Raw genomic sequence first — 27,232 nt, forward strand, 5'->3', positions numbered from 1 at the left:
ATGAGATGATATCGTGTAAAAGATATGGAAGATCCTCTTCTTAAGGATCTGGATGTCTTCTTATATAGAACTCTCAAAATTAGGCTTTAGAACCATTCCGGGACCGTGCTTCCTTGAGATAGAAGTCAATTTCGCGTCCAAATATGTCCCAGAAAGTTTTCAGGTTCGGCTCATAACTTGCCGACCTTTCCCGGACGAACCTGACAAGTGAAATTTACTCCAGGCGAGTGTTAGGTTTGGCTCACTTGATTAGATTACTTTTGAGCCGAACATCCTCCTGTATGCTCTTCGAAAATCTTGATTTTTAAGCTCCAGGTTCGGCTGACTCGAGCAGATGAAGTTATCAACCGAACCTCTCTGTGTATCTTCAAGTCTTTCAATCTTGTTTCTCCTATAACTTTTTCGTCTGAATTCGGAATGACCTCATTATTTTTGCGTTCACTTAGTAATCTCGTTCTCTTCAATATTGTATTAAGAACTTTTAGATTTGAATGAGTTGAATTTTATCTTTGGCCTTCCTTCATTGATACACTCCACTTCTTTGCTCATTTAAGCACTTTGTAGCTCCTTTTCGGATGATTCACATGATATGACACATAAACTAGAAAATAATCATAATAACAAGTAATATGCAAGAATTATAGCTAAAAAAAGTATGGATTTGACATCCTAAACAAGTAAATTAAGCACTTATATATAGACTTTTACATTATCCACTATTCAAATCTCGAGCCGAGTTTCTCTCATTTATATACTTCTCGAAATGCGTGTTGGAAGCTTTTAGCTTTAGATAAACTTCATCATCTAGTTGACAAGTTTATTTATAGAAAAATTTATTTGTTGGAAACTAAATATCAATTTAAAATGTGAAAATTACCTTGAACATCTTACATGATTTGTGTGAGACAATCATTTGATGTTAACTTCGGAAGTTTCGTATTGATTAATCACTTGAAAATTACTTGAAGCTAGTGGTATGTGTAAGATTACCATTGTTGTCTTCTAAGGATGTTTCAATGATTAAATGAGAGTTTGGAACTACTACCAATGTCTGGATATAACACAGGTTGTATACTTTATATGCTAACTGTGCATCTCTAGTTCAGGTCCGGAACTTTTGTTTGCGAACTATGTTTGCTAACAGATTTACCCATGAAAAGGTCCGGAACTGTAGTTCGCGTAATATGTTTGCGAACGGATAGACAAGGCTAAGTCAGGAACTATAGCTCGCGTACTCTATTTGTGAACGTCACGACAAGGCCAAAGTCCGGAACTGTGGTTTGCGTAATCTGTTTGCGAACACAGTGGTTAGGTTCTAAAATCGGTAAGTATGGATTTTCATTCTCATGAACTCAGGTTCGTTTGCGAACTCAGTTTGCGAACTAAAGTCCCTCGAACTTTAATGAAGTAAGATATGCGAACTTGTTTTGCAAATCGTGACATTATGTTCATGGATTGGTTCTTGTATAAGTACTTTGTAAAATTACAAACCAAACCGATTATGTTTCAAATGGTTCATATGTATTTCTATGAGATGATGAACATTTGAACAACTCTCTTGAAACACATTTAGATTCATTTGATTATCCATCATGATTGATTGATCATCATATTTGATCTAGAAGTGTTAGATGAATATGGCTAGACTATAAGTGTTCATATGACTAACTTCGGTTAACTGTTATTGAGCCAACATGTTATACATGTTTAGGTACGTTTCATCCATATCCAAATATAGGTATATTTCATTTGTGTGTATCAAGCTAATACCATCTAACGGTGGAGATTGATTTCTTAATTTCTAAGCATACTTAGCTTGAATCTTAAATCGGGAGTTCATCTAACGGTGAATATCAATTGCTTTGTTACTAAGCTATCTTAGCTTTGATTGTAAGAAACCCTAATTTGAAATACTATATAAGGGAGAACTCTAACATCTGGGAAACCTAATCCCGACACTCCCCTAGTTATAAACTAGAGTCGATTATCCTTTAACCTAGGTTTTCCAAAACTATTATTAGGTTAACGACTTGAAGACTTCATTTGGGATTCGTGAATCCAGATCCAACTATTTTCTTTGTAGTTGCGTATTTTGATCTTACTTTTTCTATCTTATAGAGTTTTATCTTCTCTAAGATTTACTCGAGATTTATCTCCGATAGGTAAGATATAAAAAGTAATCACAACAATTCTTCGTCTCAGACAATTGTAATTCCGCAATAACTTCTTATGTTAATCAGTTAGGTTATTGTAAGGTGACTAATATTTCTAGGATGCTCTTCGGGAGTATAAGACCGGATTATTAGTGAGTTTCTTGTTCACCTTGATTTATCTAAATATGGAAAAAAAAAACCAGAATAGACATATCTTTGGGAGACATATTTGTTTATAAGTCTCCGACTTTGGGTCGTAGCAACTCTTAGTTGTGGGTGAGATCAACTAAGGGAATCAAGTTCGCAGAGTCTTGCTGGGATTCAAGAGGCGTAAGGAACGCGAGCGTACCTTAATCGGTATGAGACTTGGTTAGGGCTCAACTACATTCCAGTCCGAAGTTAACTTGTAGTAGGCTAGAGTCTGTAGCGGCTTAATACATTGTGGTGTTCAAATCTGGACTAGGTCCGAGGTTTTGCTGGATTTGTGGTTTCCTCGTTAACAAAATTTATGGTGTATGTGTTATTTATTTCCCACATTATATTTGTTTATATAAAATGAAATATCACAGGTTGTACGTAGTTCAATCACAGTTGATAAATCCGACCTTGTTTGTTGGATGGAACTTGATTTACACTTGGACACTGGTCTTTGGTACCATCCGAGTTATTCTCATATCAATCAGTCTCACGGATTTTTATATAGTTGGTTTACTGATGTATTGAGAAAGAGATAAAGCTCTTTGATATATTTCTTGATTGAGTCTCGCTTTTAAGTTGGTGCTCTCAGAATTATATTGGAGTTGAGTCCATACAGATTTCCGAACGAAATATTGGGTGTGGTTGTTATACCCCCACGTTTTCACAATATAAATCACATAGTTTATATCCTTACAATTTCGGTTCTCGGATTGTGTTCTTTTCCGCCATGAGCATACTGGATTGTGTTCTTTTCGCCATGAAAGCTCTAGAGTAACTTAACCTTATAGTTATCTAGAAGCGACCCTACTTCTCACTCATATACGTGATCTCTTATTTGAAAGTATCCTGCCATAGTTTTCTTAGTTAGAGTGAATCGTGAAGAGAAATTCTCAGTCAATTACTTGACAGGTAACACTGTTTCATCATAGAAACAGGAAAGAGAGTAATCTCTCACAGTATTTCCGGTAATTATAAATTTACAACTTGCGTGTCCCTTTTGAACCTAGATAACCATAGGATCTCCAATCTCTGGGTTGGGTCTCCGATGTAAATACTACTCTATATTAGGCAATAAAAACATTTCCTTCCATGATGCAATTATAAGCACTCTAGAATTCATATGCATTGTCCACTTGATACAATTTAAATACACTATTTCTTTTAGATGCGCGCATTTGAGAAAACTACTTTTTGGTGCCATGTCATCGATGTATTTAGCGACACACGTACCATATTATTTTCTAGGCACCCTCACATATTGGAGAACATATTTGAAATTACTCTTTCCCTTCAAATTCGCTAGGGTCCTCTCTAATCTGTTTTTGGGTTTAACAGACACTTCATATCTTTGTAGTACTCCCACCAGAACTATAACAACTACCCCTACAATTATGTGGAGCACTGTTTTCTGAGAAATTAATGATATATATATTTCTAAGCAATACTACTTTGCTTTCCTCTTAGAAAAATCAACGCCAACATAAAATTCCAATTTATCACATCCGGTTTATTTTAAACTTCTCAAAAAAAAATATTCGGAATTCATTTGAGTAGTTCAAATCAGATGTGTATTCCCGGTCATATACATTGAAGCCCACTAGTGTTAGTGGAGCCACGCTCAATAATAATAAGTTAATAAAAGAGGAATTTCCTGTTTAGTCCATAAAACCCGACCCGGGTTAGTCTGTAGTCCATCCAGAAAAAACATTTAATAGGAGGTCCAAAAAAGTTCTGGTCTTTGCAAAAAGACCCGAGTACCCTTTTTATTATACGTGTGAATACTAAAGAACCAACCTCTCTCTGCAATTCTTCCATTAAACAACTTTTCCCTGTTACTTCCTCTCATTTTTTTTCTACCTCATCGTATTCAAGTGATCTTATTAATCGGTCATCAACAAACAAAAGAAAAATCAACGGCAAAACCCTAGATTTGATGAAATCATTACAAAAATCCGTTGAAACCATCACAAAATCAACTGAAAAAAATCAGATCTAAACGAAAAATCGTATAAGATTGACATAGTTGTTCTGATGGAGATTCATTTTGGATCTGATTTTATGATTCGTTTTCCTGTTACTCATAACTGTTTAATACTGGATTATTGTGTTTTGGCTCATATATGTCTAATACTTGTTGTAGTTAATGAGGATTATTTGATGATGCAGTTGAAGTCTCTACCAGATTCAATTGGATGTTGCTTCTCTTTGGAAGAATTACAAGTAAATGGTTCAAAACAAATCCTTCTCCGCTTCTTCAGTTTTAAGTCATTCATTTTTCATTTATATTTTTCTATTTGAGGACATATCAATATGTACTGCATACAAATCCCTAGAAGAAAAACTGTTGATTACAGAAGTAATTACAGAAAAATAACAATTACAGGAGTAATTACATAAAAATATGTAGTGGTCAATAAGTAGCATATTAACATATTGAAACTACATATTGACATGTGAAAAACCTGTCAATATAGGTATGTAGTATGTGAAAACCTCCATCTCAATATGTAGTGTTACTTACTATTTTGTGGTATTTTGTGTGTAAAACTTATCAGTATGTAGTGATCCATAAGTAGTCTATTAACACATTGAAACTACATATTGGCATGTGAAAACCTATCAATATGGATATGTAGTATGTGAAAACCTTATTTACCCTGTCAATATGTAGTGTTACTTACTATCAATATGTAGTGGATACTTACATAGTAATTGTGTCAATATGTATAAAAACAAAAACCAAAGGAAAAACAACAACAACTACTTCACCAAAAGCAAAAGGAAGAAAACTGTAGTTTCTCAAACCTACAATATGTAGTTAGAAAATTTGAGGGCATCAAGCATGAAAGACAGGAGGATCATCTTATCAATTTGAAGCGTCTGATACCCAATACATATTGAATATGTACTGAAGTTTCGCTGAGCAAATATTGATATGTAATGGGTTATCACCGTCACATATCAATACGTACTAAATACTGCTAAATTATATTTTTGGCAGAGTTTTCTTTTGCGTGCCAGGATTTTACACTACAGAAAGATATGTACTGCCAGTAGATAAGGATTTATACTTTTTCATTATTTTTATATTAGGTTAATGCATATGATTAGTATGTAGCAGTATTATAAGTATTAAAGCAAATTGGTATTTTTTACATACCTTTTTGTAATAAAAAAGTTCTGAGTAAAAGTTGCGGTTTTCTATGAAGTTGATTTCTTCCATAATTCTGGTATTCGTTCTAATATATGTAATGTGTTTATTTTTATTATTGTTGATTCTTCATACAAATTTTCTTATATGATCTACCCTACATATCAGTACAAATCACTTCTGATTTCATTTTATAAAGAAAAAATACATATCAATATGTATATTTGGATAGTTTGATTAGTGTAGTGTGTATGATCTAACAGTACATATTAACATGTATTATGTGGAGAAAAAAACGATATGAATCGGTACATATTGATATGTAGTATTATGAAACAGTACATATTTTGGTTAAACCCCTTCTACTGCATCTTTGTGTGATCCTATAATACATATTGATATGTATTGAATGTATGATGTGTGTGATACTACAGTACATATGAAAATGTACTGCTAAAAACCTAGTTTTATGGTTGATATGTACTGTTAAGAGTACTTCTGAGGATATGTAGTATTTTTTAAATAGTACATATTGATATGTACTGATGGACATATCTTGCAGTTTATGTTGTATCTGATGGATACAGTTTACTTTGTTCCTAGAGTCATCAGTACATATTAATATGAATAAGCATACTTATCAAAAGCCTAGTTTATGGTTGATATGTACTGTTGAAAGTATTTTGTTCTTGACTAGTTCATGTTATATCTAATAGATACGGCTACTTTGTTCTTGGAGTTGAAATCTTTAATACATATTGATATGAATACATATCATTATGTAGAGTGTTGTCGAAGAGGTTACATATGTACTATTGAAAAGTACATATTCATCGGTATATATCGTCGTGCACCTGTTAAATGTGTTCTTGTTATTTTGTTTTCTTTGCATATTTTCCTGAATATGAAAAGAGATATGTACTGAGTTCCGAAAGGACATTGAGTATTCTGAATATGATGTAATGTGCACTACATATTTTTCAGTAGATATTTTTGTTTTTGAAACTAATCCCAAGTACATATCAATACGTACATCTTGATACCATTTTTGATGATGGTTGTTATGCTTGAATGCCAACAGTGTGGTTGAATGTTAATTTTGTGATACTTGAAAATGTATCAAAACAAGAGTGCATATTGATATGTACTAGGTTGAAACAAATAGTACATATTTATAAAAGCAACAATAGATATTGTTTCAAAACAACAGTGCATGTCAATATGTGTTGTGTGAAAACCTAGTTTATATCTTACATACTTTTCAATACATATTTTGTTGTTCGGATACAGTTCCTTGATATCTACTCTGAAAGGAAATAATGCAACATATCAATATGTACTACCTTGCAAAAGAAAAAAAATAAAAGTGTTCTTGTGCTTCGTTACTTAGGTTTCTAACGCTTGAATACCAACAATATATTACATTATGTAAAAAACTGATTTCTGATGATTGAATGCAAGCAAAATGTTTTTGACATTATATATCCAATAGTACATATCTATATGTACTGATGGAAAGGTCCTTTTTTGTGATGCTTGAATACCAACAATATGTTTTTAACAGTTGATATCTACTCTTATATTATAATATACATCCATTTATACTAAAATAAATGACTTGTTTGTGCAGGTAATGTGAAGAATACGAAAAAGAATAAGAAAGCACCTGCAAAAGACCCTAGGAGAACATACATATCTAGTTTTAAGGGGTTGTATATTCTTGTGAATACGATTAAGAATGAAGAAAAAAATTGACTAACGCGCAATTGCAAATGATAAGTGAGGCGTCTTATGAGAACTTATTCATAATTTTTTGGTATCAACACTACAAGACAAGAGTAGATATCTCCCTATACTGGAAAATTAGTTAACAATGGCCATTAGTATGTATAAATTTTGTTGTGAATACCTTATAGATATTGATATGTACTACCAGTATTTGGTTGTGTAATAAGAACAACTTGGTGCTTGAATTCTCATCATTTTGTTGTGTAATAAGAACAGCTTGGTGCTTGAATGCCCATCACAAATAAAGTGCAGTATGTCTTCATTCCATTTTTTTATTTGCAGTGTTATATCGTTGTCTAATATTGTTAGTTTATATTTATAGTTTTTCAACAAACTAATCAGTATGAATACTTGGAAAAATGAAAGTATGAAGCCTTAAGTACATGCAGTACATATATGCATGTACTGTAAAACTTAACAGGATAAGAAAACCAGGACTGAAACTCAGAATTATATTAGTACATGAAGAGTTCGAAAAACGAAAAATTGAATGTGTTTCAATACTTCTTATAGTACAACATACTAGTCGTATGAACTTAATATAAGAGACTAAGAAAAAAGCATGAAGCCTTAAATAATGGCAGTACATATCTTCCTGTAGTAACCTAGAGCCAAAAGAAATTTCTGCCAAAAACTATATAATTTAGCCAACTTTAGTAAATATCAACATGTAGTGAGTTAAAACCCAGTACATATCCACATGTACTAGGTTAAACCATATTATACATATCGATATATACCGAGTATCAGATCCTTTTAATTTGATGAGATAATTCCTCCAGTCTGTCTCTCAACCTTAATGCTTGCAAGTCTGCTAATCTCAACTGCTAGTCTGCCACCATAGACAAAGGTATGGTTTGGGAGGATGGGAGGTAGTCATCTAGCTATGATGGATGTATGGTTAATTTGTTATTCTTCCAACTACAACTAATTAGGCATTTCTGGGGATAAATGACGATTCTCATAGAAAAAGTTCTTGTGCTTCTCCGTCCATTCGAGGTGACTCCAAAATCTTGAGGGGAGGGGTTCCATTGCTCTATTTGATTCTCATCCACGTCAATAAATTCAGGGAAGTAAGACTACAAAAGAAGCCACAAATGGTTAGAAAATAAACGGTTCACCCAAATGTAACCTAAATCAAACTAAAACCATGTGACACATCTAATAATACCTTTCCAGAAAATTTTTGACTGTCCTCCCAAATATGATCATATGCTTATCTTTTTTTTATATTGCCTATGTAATATTAAAAAAAGACTCAGAAAGATGGCCTCTCACATGTACATGAGTATACATTGAGTTTTTCACTATCAATTGAGACAATGAAAATAAGGAGATTTGGTTTAAACTCAAGAGCCAACAATCCATATCGATACGTAGTGAGAAAAAAGCTAGCAAATATCACAGTACATATACACATGTACTGAAGAAAACTAGTTTACTTTTATTTTTGTTATACAACCAATACCAGTAAATGAGTAACCAGTAGGATCTTGAAAGATACTATTGAGTTAACTAAATTTCTTGCTTACGAGGGGGCGCTGCCCCCTCGACCCCCGTTAACAGGTCTTAATTATTTACTGGGTAAAAGCCTAGTTTATGCTTGTATATGCACAACAATACGACATAGTTATAGCTATGTCCATAGAATGGTGTGAGGCTTAATTGCCGAAAATGAATCCCGCATTTTCTTCAATGAAAGCACATTCATCTGTAACTGGTTTAGTAATAGCCTGCAAGTAATAATACATTAATCAGTTATAGAAAAAAGAAAACAACATCCTTTAAGAACTCAACCAATAATTTTGGACATAATTTGTATAAGATATTCTTTCATATGTATACTCAGAACGCTACTGAACTATCATGCTTCCTATGGATGCTTTCTCAGAAACAGTGATAACTAACTAGTTCTCAAAACCCCAAATTTCCAATTAAAAAAAAACACACATTTACTCAAACTGCACAAATCTCAATCACATACCATTAGTCTCAATTTTCTTACAAATTTCTCTCTAAATTTAATAATTTCAAAAAACAAACAAATTCCTAAATTTCCCATCCACCAAACACAAATCCCATATTTTTTCAAATTTCACAAAAAACCATACTAAAGAAAGTACATATCTATATGTACGGATCATAAAATCTAGAAAAATATTTGAAATTGTGATTTTCTGTAAATCTAGAAAGAACGAAAATCATACATATGATCAAAATGATATGTTAACAAAAGAATAACAGATCTAATCAACAGAGTAGCACGAGTTCAAAATCATATTCAAAAATCAACATAAAAATATTAAATACGAATAAAAATGGGATTAAATCATGCAATTGAACAGTGTACATCATAGAAAAATGATAACAATTACTAGATCTAGAAAGAAAACAATGAAAAAAAACAACCAAATCATGAAATCGAGCTGCTCATCATGATTTCATTTGAAAAAACAAACATATATTTTTTTTATAACAAATATTAAAGAATGGAGAAGAGGTTTATAGAAATTACCCGGGGATTTAAGATCGAAAATCTTAAATTGAAGAAAACCAACTGAAGCAGAGAGAAAACTGGATCCGATCTGTTGAAAAAAAAAGGAAAAGAAGAACGAAAATACTTTCTTATCCTCTATTCTTGTATGTTCATTGCAGAAAAGGTTATTTTCGGAATATAAAAACTAGGCATCATTTTACTCACACGTGGGATGGACTAGGAGATAAAATTTCTGGTCCAAAAACATGTTTTTGGACCAGCGATTAAAAACATTTTATGACTGGACTAGTCATTAGACGGGTCTCTCATTCTAGGACTAACCAGTAATTCCTAGTTAATAAAATGATCAATAATATGTCCATATTTTAGTACTTAAATCAACTTAACTATTCAGATTGGGTGTCATATTTGATCTTATTGTAGCCAAAAACAAGATGTGCAACAATAATAAATAAATAACGGTTCGAATAACATATGAAAACCGTGATAAATCATGTTTTATAACTGACTTCATTCGTTATTTATAGCCCTTTTTGGAGTAGTGACAATTTCTACTAGGAACGGATTGTTGACTTTGATTCAGAGGTTGATTATGAAAAACATGAGAACGTCTCTCTTTCCAAATCCACCAAGCAGTGGTCATGAGTCTTAAAGTATAAGCTTGTTTATGATCTTCATCTTCATATGTTCCTGCATTGTTAGAGTTAAGAAACCAAGAGCATATCCAATCCTTAATATTCACATTATCATTTTGAATTGCACTAATGTTTATATTCATTTATAACCAGACTCTTTTAGAGTAGATACAATCAATCAGCATGTGTTGGAGGGTTCCATTAATCACGAAGAGGTTATGTGGTGTCACTGTTCTTATATTGGCCTATTTTCATTCTTATAGAGATGATATCTCTAATACATTTCCAAAAAAATAATTTTACCCTATAAGGAGCATAAAAAACCATAAAGATTTCCACACATCTTGTATGTTACTAACATTTCTAGCAACAATAGCTTGATTGCTGATAACTGGAGCCCATGTTTAGGATCTTGATGACAGTATCATGATCAAACAATTGGTAAAAAAGGTTAGTGTTCCAATCAAGAGTATTAGGCAAGAATAATTAACTCAAGCGGGAAGAGTATTGTTGCTTGTCAGTATGTTCTTAGCAGTCTTAATAATTGCGTAGTGTAGTTTAGGAGAAGATCTTATAATCAAACAGCAGATAGACTAGAGAAAATTGCTTGTAAAAACTAGTGTTATATTTTAAATTTAGCGGGATAACCATCGATCCATATCTTCTGAAAGTCGGACCCTAGTTATAATTTGAATGTGTGTTTCTTCCTTTCACTATGTACTGTTTTATTTTAATGAGATCTTCCCTCTATTAAAAACAAAAAACATACAAACGGACTCAAACTATCAGGGGTTAGACCAGTTGGCCAGGAGCCTGGCTCTCAAGTAGGAGGTCAACGGATCGAGTCTCCGTTTAAGAGTTTGGAGATCTCATTACATACTCCTCTTATGTAAATTAAAGTTTTAGTATTTTGAGGTTGTCCGAAAGAGATGCCTGAGAAGTTTTCCATGTCTGCTCGTGATTGTGCCCTTTGGCAATGTAATACGTCCAATCATGCTTCGGATTTTCTCAAAGCTTTACCTATCTAGGGGCTCAACCAGAGGCTTGGTGCACGCCAATTCAGTGAAGTTCATTGTTATCGTCTGGGTATCCCTCTACTCACTGCAGATAGCCACGTGCCTTTAGTGATCGAGATATGGACTGTTTTGGGATCATGCTTTACATTGTGCTCATGAGGTGGGACTCAAATTTCGGCACGATCTTGTCAAAGACACCATTGCCGACATGTTATTTCGTGCGGGCGGCTTCCTGTCCAATGATGGTGGGGCCCTAAAGACCTGCTGATATTTTGGTTTACAACTGGATAACAGACGCGACGTCTTCTTAGATGTGACTGGTGTGTCACATTTTACTAGAGGAGGAGTTCGTGTTTTTCGGCCAGGCTTAGCCTTAAGCAATGCCATTTCGTGTAAACATAAAAGATACTTTGATAAGTATTTGGCTTAAGGTTTTAGGTTTGGCACTTTACCTTTCACGACATTTGGGGAACTTGGGGAGGATTTGGTGGATCTCTTGAAGATGCTGCACAATTACTTGTCTAGGTTTGATGTTAGCGCAAAGAAATGTAATTTGTTTTTCACTGATTAGGCATTGTCATTCAGAAAGGTGTTGCTGCCCAGCTGGTGACACGGATCCCAACCAGTTATTCGTAATATTTTAATATTGTAATATTATTTTAATAAAGAAATATTTTAAATGATTAAAAAAACACAACACAACAACAACAGAGTCAACAAGCAGCGGATGGCTTGGCCAACGAAGCGGCAGATAAATAGGAAACTTTTCAACCAAAATTGGAGACCAGACAATCCCGGTTTGTATCAGTGAAGTTATCTTCCATTACTCTGTGGGTATCACATACCCACGTCAAATTATAACCTAATATTCTATGGTCCTAAAAATAATATATTGGAGTGAGTTTGGTCTAGTTGACCTAGTCAACTGTCTGTTTGGTCCTTTTTAAAAAAATATATATTATTGTTTGGTCCTAGGGTGACGTTGTGGATGATGTAATAATCATCTTGTAGTGGCAGAAATACCCTTTTGGGACCGTTACATCATCCATGACGTCACTCTAGGCATATATACTCAATTATCAAGAGAGAAGAAATCATTTTCAGATTTACTTTCTCTCATCTTTATATTTTCAGATCTAGTTTGTCTCTCTATTTTTTTCCTTCTTCTGCTGCTACATAAAAGATGAAGATTTGTGTGAGTTCTAGGGTTATGATTTTGCAGAGATGATGAAGACGATTTGCAAAGATGATAAAGACGATGAGTATATAAAGATGATGAACAAGATTTTTTGCGACGAAGATTTTTTTGTTTTTCTTCTCTGTTTGATGTTGCTGCGGTTGAAGATGATGATGAACACGATGAAGATAATGAAGACGATGATAGATTTATGTGTTAAAGATGACGATGATTTTGATGTTGAAGATCTTGATTTTGATGTTGAAGATCTTGTTTTTGATGTTTGCTGCTCGTGTTAAAGATGAAGTTTTGCTGCTGTTGAAGACGGTGATGTTTTGCTGCTACTGTTGAAAACGACGAAGAAGATGAAGATGATGCTGCTGCAGTTCATTTTCATGAATGAACTCTATTTTTTACGAATTTTTGTTGTGTGTTCTTTTGAAAAATGAACTCTATTTTCTTCTATAGGTTCTTTTAGGTGTTCATTTGAAAGAATGAACTTGGTTTTCATATAGGGTTTTATTAGGAGTTCATTTGAAAGAATGAACTCGGTTTTCATATAGGTATTATTAGGAGTTCATTTGAAAGAATGAACTCGGTTTTCATATAAGTTTTATTAGGAGTTCATTTGAAAGAACGAACTCTGATTTTTTGTAACAACGAAATTTTTGTAGAATTTAATGAAATGTAATGAAATGTAATGAAGTTCATAGAATATAATGAAGTGTACAGTTTTCATGAAACATAATGAACTCAAATCTACAAAAAAACCCTGATAGTTCATTAAACAGAATGAACTGCTACAAAAAAATAAGTAGGAACTAGCGCAGAAGGGTATTTGTGTTCATTTAAATATTTTCAAATAATTATGGACCAAATAGGAAACATTTTTTTCCCGCTCGACCAAACCGTTATGATCCCAGTCTCCCAGATAAAAAAGGACCAAATGATATTTTTCCCTCTTCAAAAACAAAAAAGAACGGAAGCAACAAAGAAACTGGGCGCGAACATCAAAAAGGGTGCCGGCCTTGCGGCGCAAAACTTCAAGGGTTTCTTATCAGTTGACACCCCCCTCTACTACTGCAAATGTCTTATTTCATATCGGCATAATTATATGGGCACGGACTCTTTCTCCGAGTCCAAATGATTTCCAAGTATTCAGTACTCAGAAGGTGGAATCATCTAAGATGGAAAATCACCAAATTTTACTCAACCTTTCAGCAGAATCGTCTCTCGTCCCCAGACATAGTTTCAATCAATATTTCAATCACAAAGCATGCAAGAGAAGGAAATTTAGAGATTGCTCGCATGTTATTCGACGAAATGCCAGTGAGAACTGTGGTAACTTTCAATACTATGATATCTGGTTATTCGAAGTGGGGTAAGCTTAAAGATAGCCTTGATATTGTTATGATAATGCATAGAAGTAGTGTTAAGTTAAATGATTCTACTTTTTGTTCAGCTTTTAGCGTTTGTTCCCGTTTACGATCTTTACATGACGGGAAGCAGATACATTATTTAGTTTTAAAATCTGGGTTTGAACACTTTGATTTTGTTGGTAGTTCTTTGTTGAACTTTTACGCGACTAGTTATGAAATTGATGAAGCCAAAAAGGTTTTTGATGTGTTGCATGATAGAAATGAGTTGTTATGGACTTCCATGATTGTGGGTTTTGTTCACTGTGATTTAATCAAGGATGCCGTGGAGCTATTTAAGGAAATGCCTATTCGTGATGTTGTTTCGTGGACGATGATGATTTCTTGTTGTTAAATAGTACCACATCGTCTAGGGCAATCTAGGATCCATGCTCAATAAGTCACGGGCAACCCTAACCTTGCAAGCCGGTTTTCGAGGTTAGTTAGGCCCGGGGATTTCTAACATGGTATCAGAGGCAGGTCCCTCTCAACCCACCCATGTCCATCCGTGTGTCCGTGGTTTCCGTATCACCCATCAGTGTAGCCCAGTCAGCGGCTGTGATACCCATCAGTTCAGTGTAGCCCTAGTCATTGAGGGGGGTGTTAAATAGTACCACATCGTCTAGGGCAACCTAGGATCCATGCTCAATAGGCCATGGGCAACCCTAACCTTGCAAGCCGGTTTTCGAGGTTACTTAGGCCCGGGGATTTCTAACACTTGTTACTCAAGGAGTGAAGATGAGTATAAAGAAGCATTGAAGTTGTTTAAGTTGATGATAGTTGATGGGGAAGTAAGGCCTAATGAATTTACGTTCGATAGTGTTGTAAGGGCTTGTACTAGATTGGGAGGTCTTGATGAAGGGAGAATGGTTCATGGGTTTTTGATTAAGTGTGGGTTTGAAGTTGATCAGTCTGTTTGTGGTGCATTGATTGAGTTCTATTGTGGTTGCAACATCATTGATGACGCAGAACGGGTTTATTGGCAATTTTCTCATCCAATTTTGAATACTTCAAATTCACTAATTGGAGGACTTGTTTCAATGGGTAGGATTGATGAGGCAGAAATAATCTTCCACCTAATCGAACCAAATCCTGTTTCCTGTAATTTAATGATTAAAGGGTACTCACTGAGTGGTAGAATTGATGATTCGAAAAGATTGTTTGAGGAGATGCCTGAAAAAACTATAGTTACTTCAAATACTATGATCTCTGTGTATTCTAGAAATGGAGAGCTCAGCAAAGCTGTTGGGCTTTTTGAACAAACAAAAGAGGAGAGAAATACTGCTACATGGAACTCAATGATTTCAGCATATATTGAAAATGATCAACCGAAAGAGTCATTGAAGTTATATGTTGCTATGCATAGGTTACCAGTGCAGAAAAACAGATCAACATTCTCTACCCTTTTTTATGCCTGTTCGTGTTTGGGATCACTTGAACAAGGAAAGCTACTTCATGCCCATTTGAGCAAAACCCCATTTGAATGGAATGTATATGTTGGTACATCGCTTGCAGATATGTATGCAAAATGCGGAAATATAACTGATGCTCGAGCTTCATTTACTCATATATCTTCGCCTAACGTTGCTGCATGGACTTCTTTAATACATGGCTATGCTTACCATGGACTAGGAAGAGAAGCAATAATGTTATTCCATCAAATGTTAGATCGAGGGGTGTATCCTAATGGGGTAACATTTGTTGGACTTCTATTAGCCTGTGTTCATTCAGGATTGGTAGATGAGGGAATGAGACTATTTAGTTTGATGACGAGAGATTATAATATAGAACCCATGTTAGAGCACTATTGTTGTGTGGTGGATCTTCTTGGTCGAGCAGGACGTCTAAAAGAAGCAGAGAATTTCATTGATGGGATGATGTTGGAACCAGATTGGATTATCTGGGGATCTTTGCTTAGATCTTGCTGGTCCTGGATGGACATGGAAATCGGTGAAAGGGTGGCTGAAAAGTTGCTTAGTCTGGACCCTGATCAAATAACGCCTTATGTGATTATGTCAAATATCTATGCAGCAGTTCGAAAATGGGGGAAGGTGGAGGAAGTGAGAAAGAAATTGAGATCCATGAAAGTGAATAAGGATCCTGGGTGTAGTTGGATTGAAGTGAAGAACACTCCTCGGTTTTCAGCATCGAATGTTGAACTCGTCCATAATGCATTGAGATCTACACAACTCTAGAGGATTTAAAAAGTAATGTCCTATAATACAAATTTGAATATAATTGTTCTAAAGCAGGTTTACTTTCTTCAACAAGAATAACACCAAATATATTATTTGTTCCTGTTATACAGTGATGTATGTTTCAAAGGAAGGTGGAGCTTTCAACTTAACGTAGCAGTTCAGTAGATGAATGGTAAGCATTACCTTTCCATTCTTAATTTTTTTATAACATCTGATAGGAGGAATAACAGTACGCAATTCCTTGATTTACATAAGATGCATTTTATTGTGACATGAAAAGTGCCCCGTAATGAAAATCTTTCAATGCGAGCTTCTAAATAATGAGCTTGATGTTTGATTTGTTATTTGATATGCTGTCGTCTAGTGATTCTGAATAGACTTTTTCTTAGTAAATTTGCAGATCCGTCGTCATAGAAATGAAGAGTTGGCTGTGAATTCTTACATAGAGAACTAGGGCACATAACTATTATGTCAAATCGAACTAAACACCTACACATTAAGAAAGCAAATAATCTAGTGGGGTTATGATTGTAAACCAGGTAGCAGTATGTTCATAGGATGACAATCAAAGTTAGGATGTTGGTTTTAATGTGGAAATAACTAAGATAAGTAATGAAATTACAAGAAAAATGATGAATAACCCAGATAAATGAATTCCATAGTCCAGTGAAGATGAAGTTTGAGACCAGATCTGTTTTTTTCTTTTCTTTTCTAGTGGTTGGGATGAAGGCCATTGTTCTTCAATCTGTGGTGTGGTCAAAAGTCAGCTGTTTTAGCTTTTCATTGTATATTAAAAAGTTGATTGAGGTTGAGCTGTGATAGCTTGGGTATCAAATTTTCAATTGTGACAGTTTCTTAGATGAGATTTTCATAATTCTGCTGTTCTTATGTTGTGTGATTCCAGTTACTGAATTTTGATGAGTACAAATAATATTTTTCTTTCACTGAATTATGTGCATCTTTTTGCTCTCATAACCGTTTCCCTAAGTTTGAGGGCTCTGTGCCTTTGGCCCTTTGTCATGTCATCGAGGTCTTCCGGATATTGTAAATGATAACTTGCTTTCTTTTATCTCAGAAGAATGTAGTATTCGAATGATAAGACCACAAGCTGCAGCCATCCATGCATTCCGGGTCATGCTTTTCCCTAGAGCACTAGAGAACACCCACAATACAGGAAATGAAGAAACTAACCCGTGGTAATTGTAGAAGATCTGCTTTAGATGAGAACTATCAGACCCGAGTCTTCAACACAAAATTAGGGAAGTGTTCAAGGATGTTACTAACGTCATGCTTGGCACTTATTAGAGGAACGGCACAAATGCATCAAAAATTCAGGTTGGCTTACTGCGATTTCATTGGTCATGATATGAAAGAATTGGATATAGTGTAGCATTAGGTAGAGACCAAAACTCATAAAATGAAGTTGGTATGAAAAATTACGGATTCTTACATGAAGAAAGTCCTTTCAATGTAACAATGCTTTTATTATCAATATTTATCTGAACCTTTTAAATAGCTATTTGTATTCTTGTTGTTTTCTCACAAATCAGATATCTGTTTTACAATTCCTACAGTGTGTCAGGCTAATAGCAAATATCAGTCAAGAGGAAGTCCTGTGGCAAAGGCTACCAAAGTGACTCCTGCTCTAGCTGCCTCTTTAAAAACTTGCAAGACCAAGAGGATGCAATAGTATCTATGTTTCTAGAACAGAGAAATCCGACTTTGACGCACAAGGAAATCTGTTTTCACTGAAATCTGAAGAAAATGAAGAATGTGGTGAAGGACAGGGAATGTCATAAGAGGGTGCAGCTTAGCTTATCTCCGGTTTACAAATTCCCAGAAAGCCCTCATAAGAACATCCTACTGTTTTACGAATGTTTGATTACACTAACTGTTATTTAGCAGTAAAAGATCGTATGCAATAGTGAAGGGGAGATATACTGTAATGTTATTTGCTTTAAACATCTTACGTGCTCGGTAACTTGTGAAACAAACTTATGTGCATGTTTATGATGTGGATATTTTAGTGTCTTATTGGATAAGTTAAATGCAGACAAAGCTCAGGTGGCGGAGAATTCTTGACATGGTCCAGTACAGAATTGGTTCTAATGCAAGGATCCTCTGATGGGCAGCCTTTGCACCCTCACCCCCCCTAATATTCATAGCAACTATGTGCCACAGAGGTTTGTATACAGTCTTCTATTTCGGTTTTATGTGTTTCTGCGCTTATACTTTCGTATATTGGTTTCTTTGGATAAAGAAAAAACTGATACACGTTTATATTTTTGTTCCTCTACAAATCATCAGATACAGACTCGAGCTCAAAACTGATTCATCAAGGTGTTACAAGTCATTACTACGGAGGTAAGTTGCTGGATGCTTTAGTGCCAATACATTCCCAATTCTTCATTTGTGTATCTGACCCACTTGCTTGATTTTGCTAGAGTTTGTTTAAAAATGCGTTGTTTGTGTGAGTCGTAGCTTCAATTTCAGTCCAATTCATGCAAGGGTTCAATAATTTAAAACCTTGGCTATTAATGCAATTCATTGTTTCCAGATCCATAGGCATAATCTTTCTTCACCACACCCTCTTGAAATGGTCGTGGATACTATTTGTTCCATTTCCATTCCTGAATAAGTACCCAATTTCACTACACCAAGGTATCGAAACAACCATGTTCTTTCAGTGCTTTGCACACTTTAGTTCGAACTATGAAACAATAATCGGTTTTATGGTTCAACTTGTCATCCCTAGTCAAGTCTATGATTGAGTTTTTAAAAGAGAAAAAGCACCTGATTACGTGGCCAGTAATTATTATAGAAGCCAGCTTAAGCCATATACTTTTGGAAGTTATTTAGAAATGCCCACCAAGAGTCATACCTCTTAGAACACTCCAAGTGATGGCATGCCCATAGCCCATAGGTCAGCCCTCGATTACCTCTTTCCAGTTTTCTATTTTATGTATTACTTCAATTTGAATTTATTAAAACCAGTAGTCTAAATAACTAATACCCTCTTAATCAACTAGGATACTGTGTCAGCACTGATGTCTAATGAACTTATGAGGTATGCGACTGTGACAGAGATTTTGGAAAGTCAGTTATACTTGTTTAAAATTCAATTTGGCTAAATACATTCACCCATAAGACTGTCCTGGTCACCTTTTTTTCTTTTTTTCTTTTTTTATCAATTTCTAGATTTGATATTTAGATGGTACCATCTAGTGATAGCTTGACTTGGTAGTAAGATTTAGAAGTCATGTGTAACACGGTTGATACTTGACCGTGCTACATATTTAGGTCACACGTTCTGAGTCCTCCTTCTCTCTAATGATTTCCACCCTTGCATAGGTGCTTTAAGTTCCTTTTGCATGGGCGTTGTAGATTACATCTGCATAGGTGCTATTAAATGCTTCTTAGTTATATATTTCAGCATGTCTTCTTCACTATATAACTAATACCAAATGTGATAAAAATAGGGAACAGAAAAAGCAAGGTATGTAGTAATAGTACCAAGATATCTTCAGCTTCATAGCTTATTTTCATACTGATTTAACTCAGCGAGCTTTGAAGAAGGCGAGCTCAGATAAATCAGTCATATGATGGTATGCATAGAACTCCTAAGTCAATGAAAAATTTTCCTACTAGGATTTTAATAAGGATCAGCTCAGAGACTGGATTTTTCGAATTTGTATTTTGAGAATACTCAGAAGGAACAAAACAAGAAGCTCAAGTAATAGAAAAAGTCAAGAAAACATGACACAGAGAATATGATGATGGAATCGTATTCAGGTGGTTCTTCTGCATTTGCTTATCTAAGTTGACCTGTCCACTGTCATGGAAGTCTTCTTTCCATGGGATTAATAGAACAGAACCTATCCGTTTTACCGCGCATAAGATTTGAGTACGCGCTCTAGCTACGTGTTAATGACATACACTAGTATTTTCTATAAATCCTCTCTTGTAACTACTGTTCCTTTACCAAACATAAACTCTATCATTTTACTTTTGATATCCATAACAAGCAAGGTATGAGCATCTGCATTTTATATTCTTCTGAAATTTAAATTTTCTAGTTTTGTTTTTTAGCTTACGATAACTTAATACCCATGATTTCATATAGTTGATGGAACTAAACTGAGCCGAATATGAATTGGTACCCTGTTTACAGTAAATTCAAGATCTGATGATTATTTTTATTATTTTTCTTATTTATTTATTTATTTTTCGTATTACTGTTTAAATTGTGATTTGTATTCCCATTATTTTTTTATATTGAATTCCTATCTTCATCTATAAGCATGGCGGCATTTAATGGAACGTTGATACAAATACAGATGCAGATTTTCGTGAAGACCCTTGTTGGTAAGACGATAACGATAGATGTTGCAATTACTGAAACAGTTGAGAGTTTGAAGCTCAAGATTCTGGATAAAGAAGGCGTTCCGGTTAAAGAGCAAAGATTGATCTACTGTGGAAAACAACTTGAAGATGAGAAAACCATCGGAGACTATAATATCCAAAAAGAATCTACTCTCCAACTTGTTCTGCGATTGAGAGGTGGAGATGGACCACTTGAGCTTCGTCAGTGATCACCTTAGCAGCCGATTGCAAGTTAAAATAAGAATAAAGTACTTTGAACCAAGAATGGCGTATATACACTAATTACAATACTTTATTTTGTTTGATTGAATAGGAAGTGTTAACGGTTTGAACTTTGAAGGGTTTCAGAATATATTTGATACTTGTACTTATTTGCTGATAATTAATAAATCGTGATTATTCAGTTGACATTGCAATGCTTAAAATGACACATTCTGTTGCTTTCAAATGGTGAAATCTAATGATCGATTTCCGGAGAGGATGATCTACCTCGAGTAAATATTTTCATTAAAATTTAGTTAATTCTACAATTTATAAGTTTGTAGTCATTTTTTTTATTCTTTTTTGAAGCATATTAAGGATTCATTCTTGAATCCTAACTTTGCCAGGGTAGGACCGTTCTCTAGGATTTATTTATGTTTGATCAAAGGGAACAGAATCTCCAGGATTGTCATTTTGCTCTTTTACATTTGTACTTTGTAAAGTTTAATTTACTAAACAACAGGGTTTCTGCAAACTCCATTGAAATAGAGATCTGAGCATGGAATTACAAGCAGTGACTAGGCTATCAGTTTGACAGCCCGGAGTCCCGACTGGTAAAATACTAAAATTTCATCTTCATCTAGCTATCATATACCACAGTACGCTTTTACAGTAGACTCAGCCTTTTGACCTTCTTCTGTCATCATAAAGTTAGTTAATCCGATTTGAGAAAATGGCTTAAACTTTAGTGGGTGTTCTTCATCAACCAGCTCCTTTGGAACCTCTACTAATGCATGGCTAAATGCAAATAATCCGACCGAGTACCTTGTACAGTCTCCTTCCATGACAACTCGATGAATAGGGCACTGCAACCTGCCATTGCTCCACGCCTTCATTTTTAAAAATAAAAACAAAAATCAGGATTTGTTAGCATGGGTATTATTAGTCCAAAAATAAAATAAAAGGATCAGTTATGAGTTTGGATATCAGTCAAATAGTTGACTGGAGTTGACTAAGTTAAACCGTGGCTAAGATGATTTATCTTGTTTTGAGTTTGAAACTTACCAGGAATGCATCTCCTGTCATGACTATAAAGGAACCGGCCGTCGGTGTAACCTTTATCCAGTCACCACTCTTTGTCTGTACCTCTAATCCATGGACTTGGTTTTGATGAAGTACAGTAATATAGCTTTTATCTGTATGAGGAGTAGCACCCAAGTTACTCTCACTCGCTTCGCATTTACGATATTTCATAACTCGAAGGAGATAATTCATCGATTCAATATGTGAGTCGTAGTACTTCTCCACTCCATAATTCTCAAAAACCATTCTAGTCACGGTTTGTTCCAACTCCGTCACTCTCGTTGTGAAGGAATGCACAGTTTCACTACACGAAAATAGTAAATGAAAGTTAGCACCACATACAAACCCTACTACTGCAACTACTACTACTCCTCTAATAATAACGTAATGAAAGTTTGGATATACCAGAAGCTGGGATTTCCCTCTGGCCACATGAGATTAGTGAAGCTAGAAACTTGTTCCAGAATGGGCGCGTCGTCAATACCCATACCTTCAAGAAGAGGTCTAACTGAAGCTTCAGCAGCATAACCGTAGTAGGGTTTTGGTGAAGTATTTAGAATCTTGGTTTCTAATGGTAGGTCGAATAACTCCTTGATTGCCTCAAACATCTCATTATGAAGCTCTAGTGACACCTTATTGCCGTACACAGCTTCGAAACAACCATATTCTTCGAGTGCCTGACAGACTTTAGCTCGAACTGACAACCAATAATCTGTTCCTGGGTTGAAATTATCGTCCCCAGCAAAGTCTATAACCGGAAGCTTATTGTTGAGTGTTTTAGATACCATTCTTGATATTCCTCGAAATCGATGAATGAGCAAGAGAATGATTAGAGAAACTGAGAAAGGACAGATACTAGTACCTCTAGAGACAATTGGCTTATATTAGTTGTATAATATTGTATAATGATGTCTGACATAAGTTGATTCGATTGATATTTATAGACCTCTCGGTCGACTTGAGGCTGCATAAAACTAACGCATAAAATGAGCAAGAATGTGATTAGTTAACAATGTAGATATATTGAAAATATCGATCGATAAAAATGTCACTGTTGTTGAAAATGATGTTATACGTAACTATTGGATGACTAGACCGAGAAAATGATGTAAATCTCAAGGATATGAATGGTCTTGATCCTAACAGTGTGTTTCTAGGACAAGTTCTCTGATAACTCAAATGATATAAAATAGATAAAATAATTGCTCAAACATTACAGTGCTCCATTTTGGACTTGGTATTTTTCATACTTAACCAGGACGGATTGAGGACTTTTCTATGTAGTCTACTATGGCAGCCTGCGGGCACCCGAAATTGTAGGCCTTTCGTATTGTTTTGGTGTCACCTTTTGTCTTTGAAGTAGATCATCATGCATTACTCAAATTTATTAGTAGAATCATTTAAGAAAAAATGAGGACATACACATAAAACAACCAATACCATCCAAGTTAATTACGTACAATAATTTTCTAAAATCAAATGGGACAAGTATCCCCATTTGTTTTTATGTAAATCTTTGTGTAGATGCTAAATTCTTGCGTATTGCCGTCCATTATAACTCCTACAAAGGGAATCAAAAAGGTGATACTGTGGACGGACAAGGAGACCAGATGCGATTGCCAAGAAGGCCGGGATGAGCGTGAGAAGACGGACAGGAAGTACAGATCAATCAAGCTAATTAAGATCATAAAACAACATATATCTAAGATATAGAACGTACAAGTTTCATAAATCTGTAACCGACCAAAAAATAGAATAAAATCTATTGTCCAATCTTATCTTATGAATGTCAACCTTAAATCTTGACCGCATTGTTTGCCAAACAAGGTCAAAATAGTTATCAGAAAAGGTCTGCCAAAGAAAGTCCATTTACATTTGCTAAGGAAGCAATCTGAAACATAGATGTAGAACACCACCTGAATATGTAGCCTTTGCATGACCTAATAATAATATAGTCAGGTCAGCCTTAGGGAAGGGCATATAGTATTGAAATTCTAGGAATTACTGGTTAATCCTGTTTACTAGAACCCGCTTAATGTGTAGTCCATCATTAGATATCTTTTAAGCGGTAGTCTGATTTATGTTTTTGGACCAAAAGAATTAACTTCCAGTCCAAAAACGTGTGAGAGTTATGAAGCGTTTTTTCCTAAATGCCTAAAATGCCCTCGTACGATGATAACATTCTGGATCTAGTTCCTTCTTTCAGTTTCTTCTCCGACGAAGAGCTTTGCCATGGCGATTGATGGAGAAAAGCCAAGGAAATCTAATTCTCTGCGAACCAAAATCAGTGACGATGATAATTGTTAATGTTTGTTTTTCTCATCTTTAATTTTATATTTTTAGGGTTTAATTGGCGGCTCCTCGTCGATTTCTTATTGATTGATTTTCCTGATTTTTCTTTTCATGACGCGAGAACTAGGTTTTTCATCATTTTTATAATCTGATAGTAACAAACATATGAAATGTGAAGAATATGAGTCCGTAGACAACTAATTATCCATGGATTAGTAAGGGATTTAGAATTGGGTAAAAATGTTCAGGTACTATTATTAATTGTTGATTTGATTGAATATTCGGAATTTAGTTCGTTATAAATTGGGTTGAACTGATTTTGGTTTAAGATCTTTAAGTTTTATAGATGTTTATGTTGTTTTTGTATTCTTAGATGTAAGTAACATTTTTAGTGTCAATACGTGTGAAATCAAGTTGTTACACCATGCATGTGTAAAATGCAGAAGTTTCTCAAGGTATATACTATATGATGTTATTGAATTATTTTTTTTCTTTTTTTGTATGTTGAACCTACTGTGTGTGTGAAGTGATTTTTTTCTAATTATGCGAGTTGAGACCAATGGTTAAGTAAGATATATCGTTATGTACTAGGCTTTGATTCAGTACATATTAATATGTCCTAGGTTTTCACTAGCTCTAACATGTAGATTTGTATTGCAATTTTTTGTATTTCATTTATCATTCAATGGTTGTTGTGGTTATAAGATTTAACTGTTTGTCGAGCAAGTAACATGGATACATACATTGTCCTAACTTTGCAACCTCGGGAAAGGAAAAGCATTGTTGCTGCAGGTACCTTCGAAGCGATCTATTATTATGTGGTGTTTTTTTTTATTTGACGTAATTCTGGATTCTGTGTGAGAAAGTAAAACATCTAAATGAAGTTGCACTATGTACTTAGAGGCATTAATATGACGCGTATATAAATATGAATAGGAATTCAACACATTTTTCTTTCATGATTTATCTTATATAAAACACTCCATAGTAAATTTATAATTCACCAGTCTGATGAAAAATGGTATTGAGGTTGGATTCACTTTTCCTATTTGGAGGCCATGGGTAACATTTACATTTGACGATGCAGGGAAATGATCTAACTCGGTACATATTAATATGTCCTAGGTTTTCACTCAGCTCTAACATGTAGACTTGTGCTAGAGTTTGCAATTCTTTTTACTTCATTTATCATTCAATGGTTGTTGTGATTATACATATGTTGAGCAGGTAACAGGGATATGTGATTGTTGTTTCCATGAATTTGCAAACTCGGGAAAATAAAAACAGTGTTGCTGCTGGTACCTTCTCAGCATTCAATTATTTGTGCTCTTTTTTTCATTTGACATAATTCTGGATTCTGTGTGAGAATGTAAAACATCTAAACGAAGATGAACTATGTACTTTGATGCAGTAATATCAAGGGAATATAGTATAAATATGGATAGGAAATTTATATGCCCCTTGCAGTGTTCCCCTGGAACCGGTGTTTGACTGAGAAATTGTGCCAGAAGTTGTTTACAATGTGGTGAAGGACCAGGAACATTGTGGGGAGATTACATATTAACATGTACTAATTCATTTGTGTCTGTCTATGTGAATTCTTAATGCATTTTTTTCGAATCCTGATGTTTATTTGCTAGATTAATAATCAAACATTTGTTTACATGATGAGATGTATATCACTTTGGATTTTAATTTGCAATTTTTTGAGTCGGCTTGGATTTTAATTTGTTACTTTTTATGTCTGTTTTAATAATTGGCAGCTATGTTGGATGAATTGCAAGAGCATGTTGAATTCATTGACATGGAAAATGGTAAGTTGATACCTTATTAATTTGGGATTTTTTTTATTATATAATGTAATTAGTTTGTATGTGCGTCACAGATTTGCATACAATTGGTGGTTTAGTCCCCCTTTTTGAACACCTGAAGAATTCGAGTGCAGGCATCCGAGAAAAGGCTTCCAAGGTTGTAAGTATTATAGTTAAAAATAATCCTAAGAGTCAGCAACTTCCAATTGACGCAAACAGTCTAAAACATCTCAATATGTACTAGGTTTTCACTTAATACATATCAATATGTACTAGGTTTTTACTCAGTACATATCAAAATGTACTAATTCATTTATGCCTATTTCTTAATGTATTTTTATTCTAATCTTGATGTTGTTTGCAGGAGTGTGCTAGATTCTTTGGGTGTTCTGTATTTTTAGCGTTCTCTAGTCCTTAATGGTTAAGTCATTGACTCTTGATAGTTTTTATTACGTCTTTGACAGATGACAGTTTTGCGGAAGGGGATGTATGAAATATAACAAGCTATGGTGATGTTTGAGAAGAAGCTTAAATTCAAAAAACAAACAACAACAACAGTTATGGCCGCTGGAGATGCAGCTACAAGTCATTGAGGTTGTAGACATCAAGGATGAGAGAGAGATTGGAGGAAATATCTCATCAACTTGATGAGTTGTTGAGCTATGTTTTTTTGGCAGAATTTTCTTTGCCGCCAGGTTTTACATTACAACAAGATATGTAATGCCACTATTTAAGGCTTCATACTTTTTAACGCCACTTTACTTTTCAATGCCACTATACATTACAAAAAAAAATTGAGTTTGTGCATCAGGTTTTACAGTAGATGATGTACTGCCTGTATTCAAGGTTTCCAATATTTTTTTGTTAACCTTTTCCTAGCCCTGCCTTTGTAGTAGGATTTATGAGTCATATACTTTGGAAGATTATTGTATATACTTTGTTTATCAAAATAAAAAGATTTTATTGGGAAATATGAGTTGAACTCACAGTATAAAAACGATATGCTATGGAAAAACTACAGTATATAAATGATGTTTCCGGAGAAACCACAGTATATAAAACAATGTACTCAGGAGGGGAACTTGCATTAAGTAAACTTTGTACACTGAAACAAAAGGAGAAGTTGAAACAAGCGGAGTTATGCCTTGCTGTAATACAATAAGTGACGATCAACGCCTTCAATTCCGAACTTTACAGTCTTTTTAGCACCCGTTTTCTATGCAACACATTCATA

The 27,232-nt window shown here is 34.6% G+C and overlaps 2 protein-coding genes and 1 pseudogene across 2 annotated transcripts; 2 read left to right on the forward strand and 1 right to left on the reverse strand.

Moving 5' to 3' along the window:
• The first annotated feature begins 13,644 nt into the window (after positions 1-13,644).
• LOC113299705 lies at positions 13,645-18,592 on the forward strand (annotated as a pseudogene).
• Positions 18,593-20,051: 1,459 nt separating this feature from the next.
• On the forward strand, positions 20,052-20,976 carry LOC113299704 (ubiquitin-like). The gene is made up of 2 exons (XM_026548777.1): positions 20,052-20,257; positions 20,566-20,976. Exons 1-2 carry the CDS (start codon positions 20,156-20,158, stop codon positions 20,818-20,820), a joined length of 357 nt encoding a protein of 118 aa, XP_026404562.1. The 5' UTR covers positions 20,052-20,155; the 3' UTR covers positions 20,821-20,976.
• A 301-nt stretch (positions 20,977-21,277) lies between these two features.
• Positions 21,278-22,726, reverse strand: LOC113299703 (probable 2-oxoglutarate-dependent dioxygenase AOP1). The gene is made up of 3 exons (XM_026548776.1): positions 22,301-22,726; positions 21,878-22,199; positions 21,278-21,702 (listed from the first exon to the last, which is right to left on the reverse strand). The coding sequence occupies exons 1-3, from the start codon at positions 22,681-22,683 to the stop codon at positions 21,460-21,462; spliced, it is 948 nt and encodes a 315-aa protein (XP_026404561.1). The 5' UTR covers positions 22,684-22,726; the 3' UTR covers positions 21,278-21,459.
• Between the last annotated feature and the right edge of the window lie 4,506 nt (positions 22,727-27,232).

This window comes from Papaver somniferum, chromosome 7 (assembly GCF_003573695.1).
Source record: "Papaver somniferum cultivar HN1 chromosome 7, ASM357369v1, whole genome shotgun sequence".
In the NCBI taxonomy this organism is placed as follows: Eukaryota; Viridiplantae; Streptophyta; class Magnoliopsida; order Ranunculales; family Papaveraceae; genus Papaver; species Papaver somniferum.

What these genes read in the sequence shown, in the direction of transcription:
- LOC113299704 (XM_026548777.1), top strand. Translation starts at nt 20,156, where the DNA reads ATGACATACACTAGTATTTTCTATAAATCCTCTCTTGTAACTACTGTT. An exon ending in TGATATCCATAACAAGCAAG is followed by an intron (nt 20,258 to 20,565) that starts GTATGAGCATCT and finishes ATACAAATACAG; the next exon opens with ATGCAGATTTTCGTGAAGAC.
- LOC113299703 (XM_026548776.1), bottom strand. Translation starts at nt 22,683, where the DNA reads ATGGTATCTAAAACACTCAACAATAAGCTTCCGGTTATAGACTTTGCT. An exon ending in GAGGGAAATCCCAGCTTCTG is followed by an intron (nt 22,200 to 22,300) that starts GTATATCCAAAC and finishes ATTTTCGTGTAG; the next exon opens with TGAAACTGTGCATTCCTTCA. An exon ending in TGACAGGAGATGCATTCCTG is followed by an intron (nt 21,703 to 21,877) that starts GTAAGTTTCAAA and finishes TTAAAAATGAAG; the next exon opens with GCGTGGAGCAATGGCAGGTT.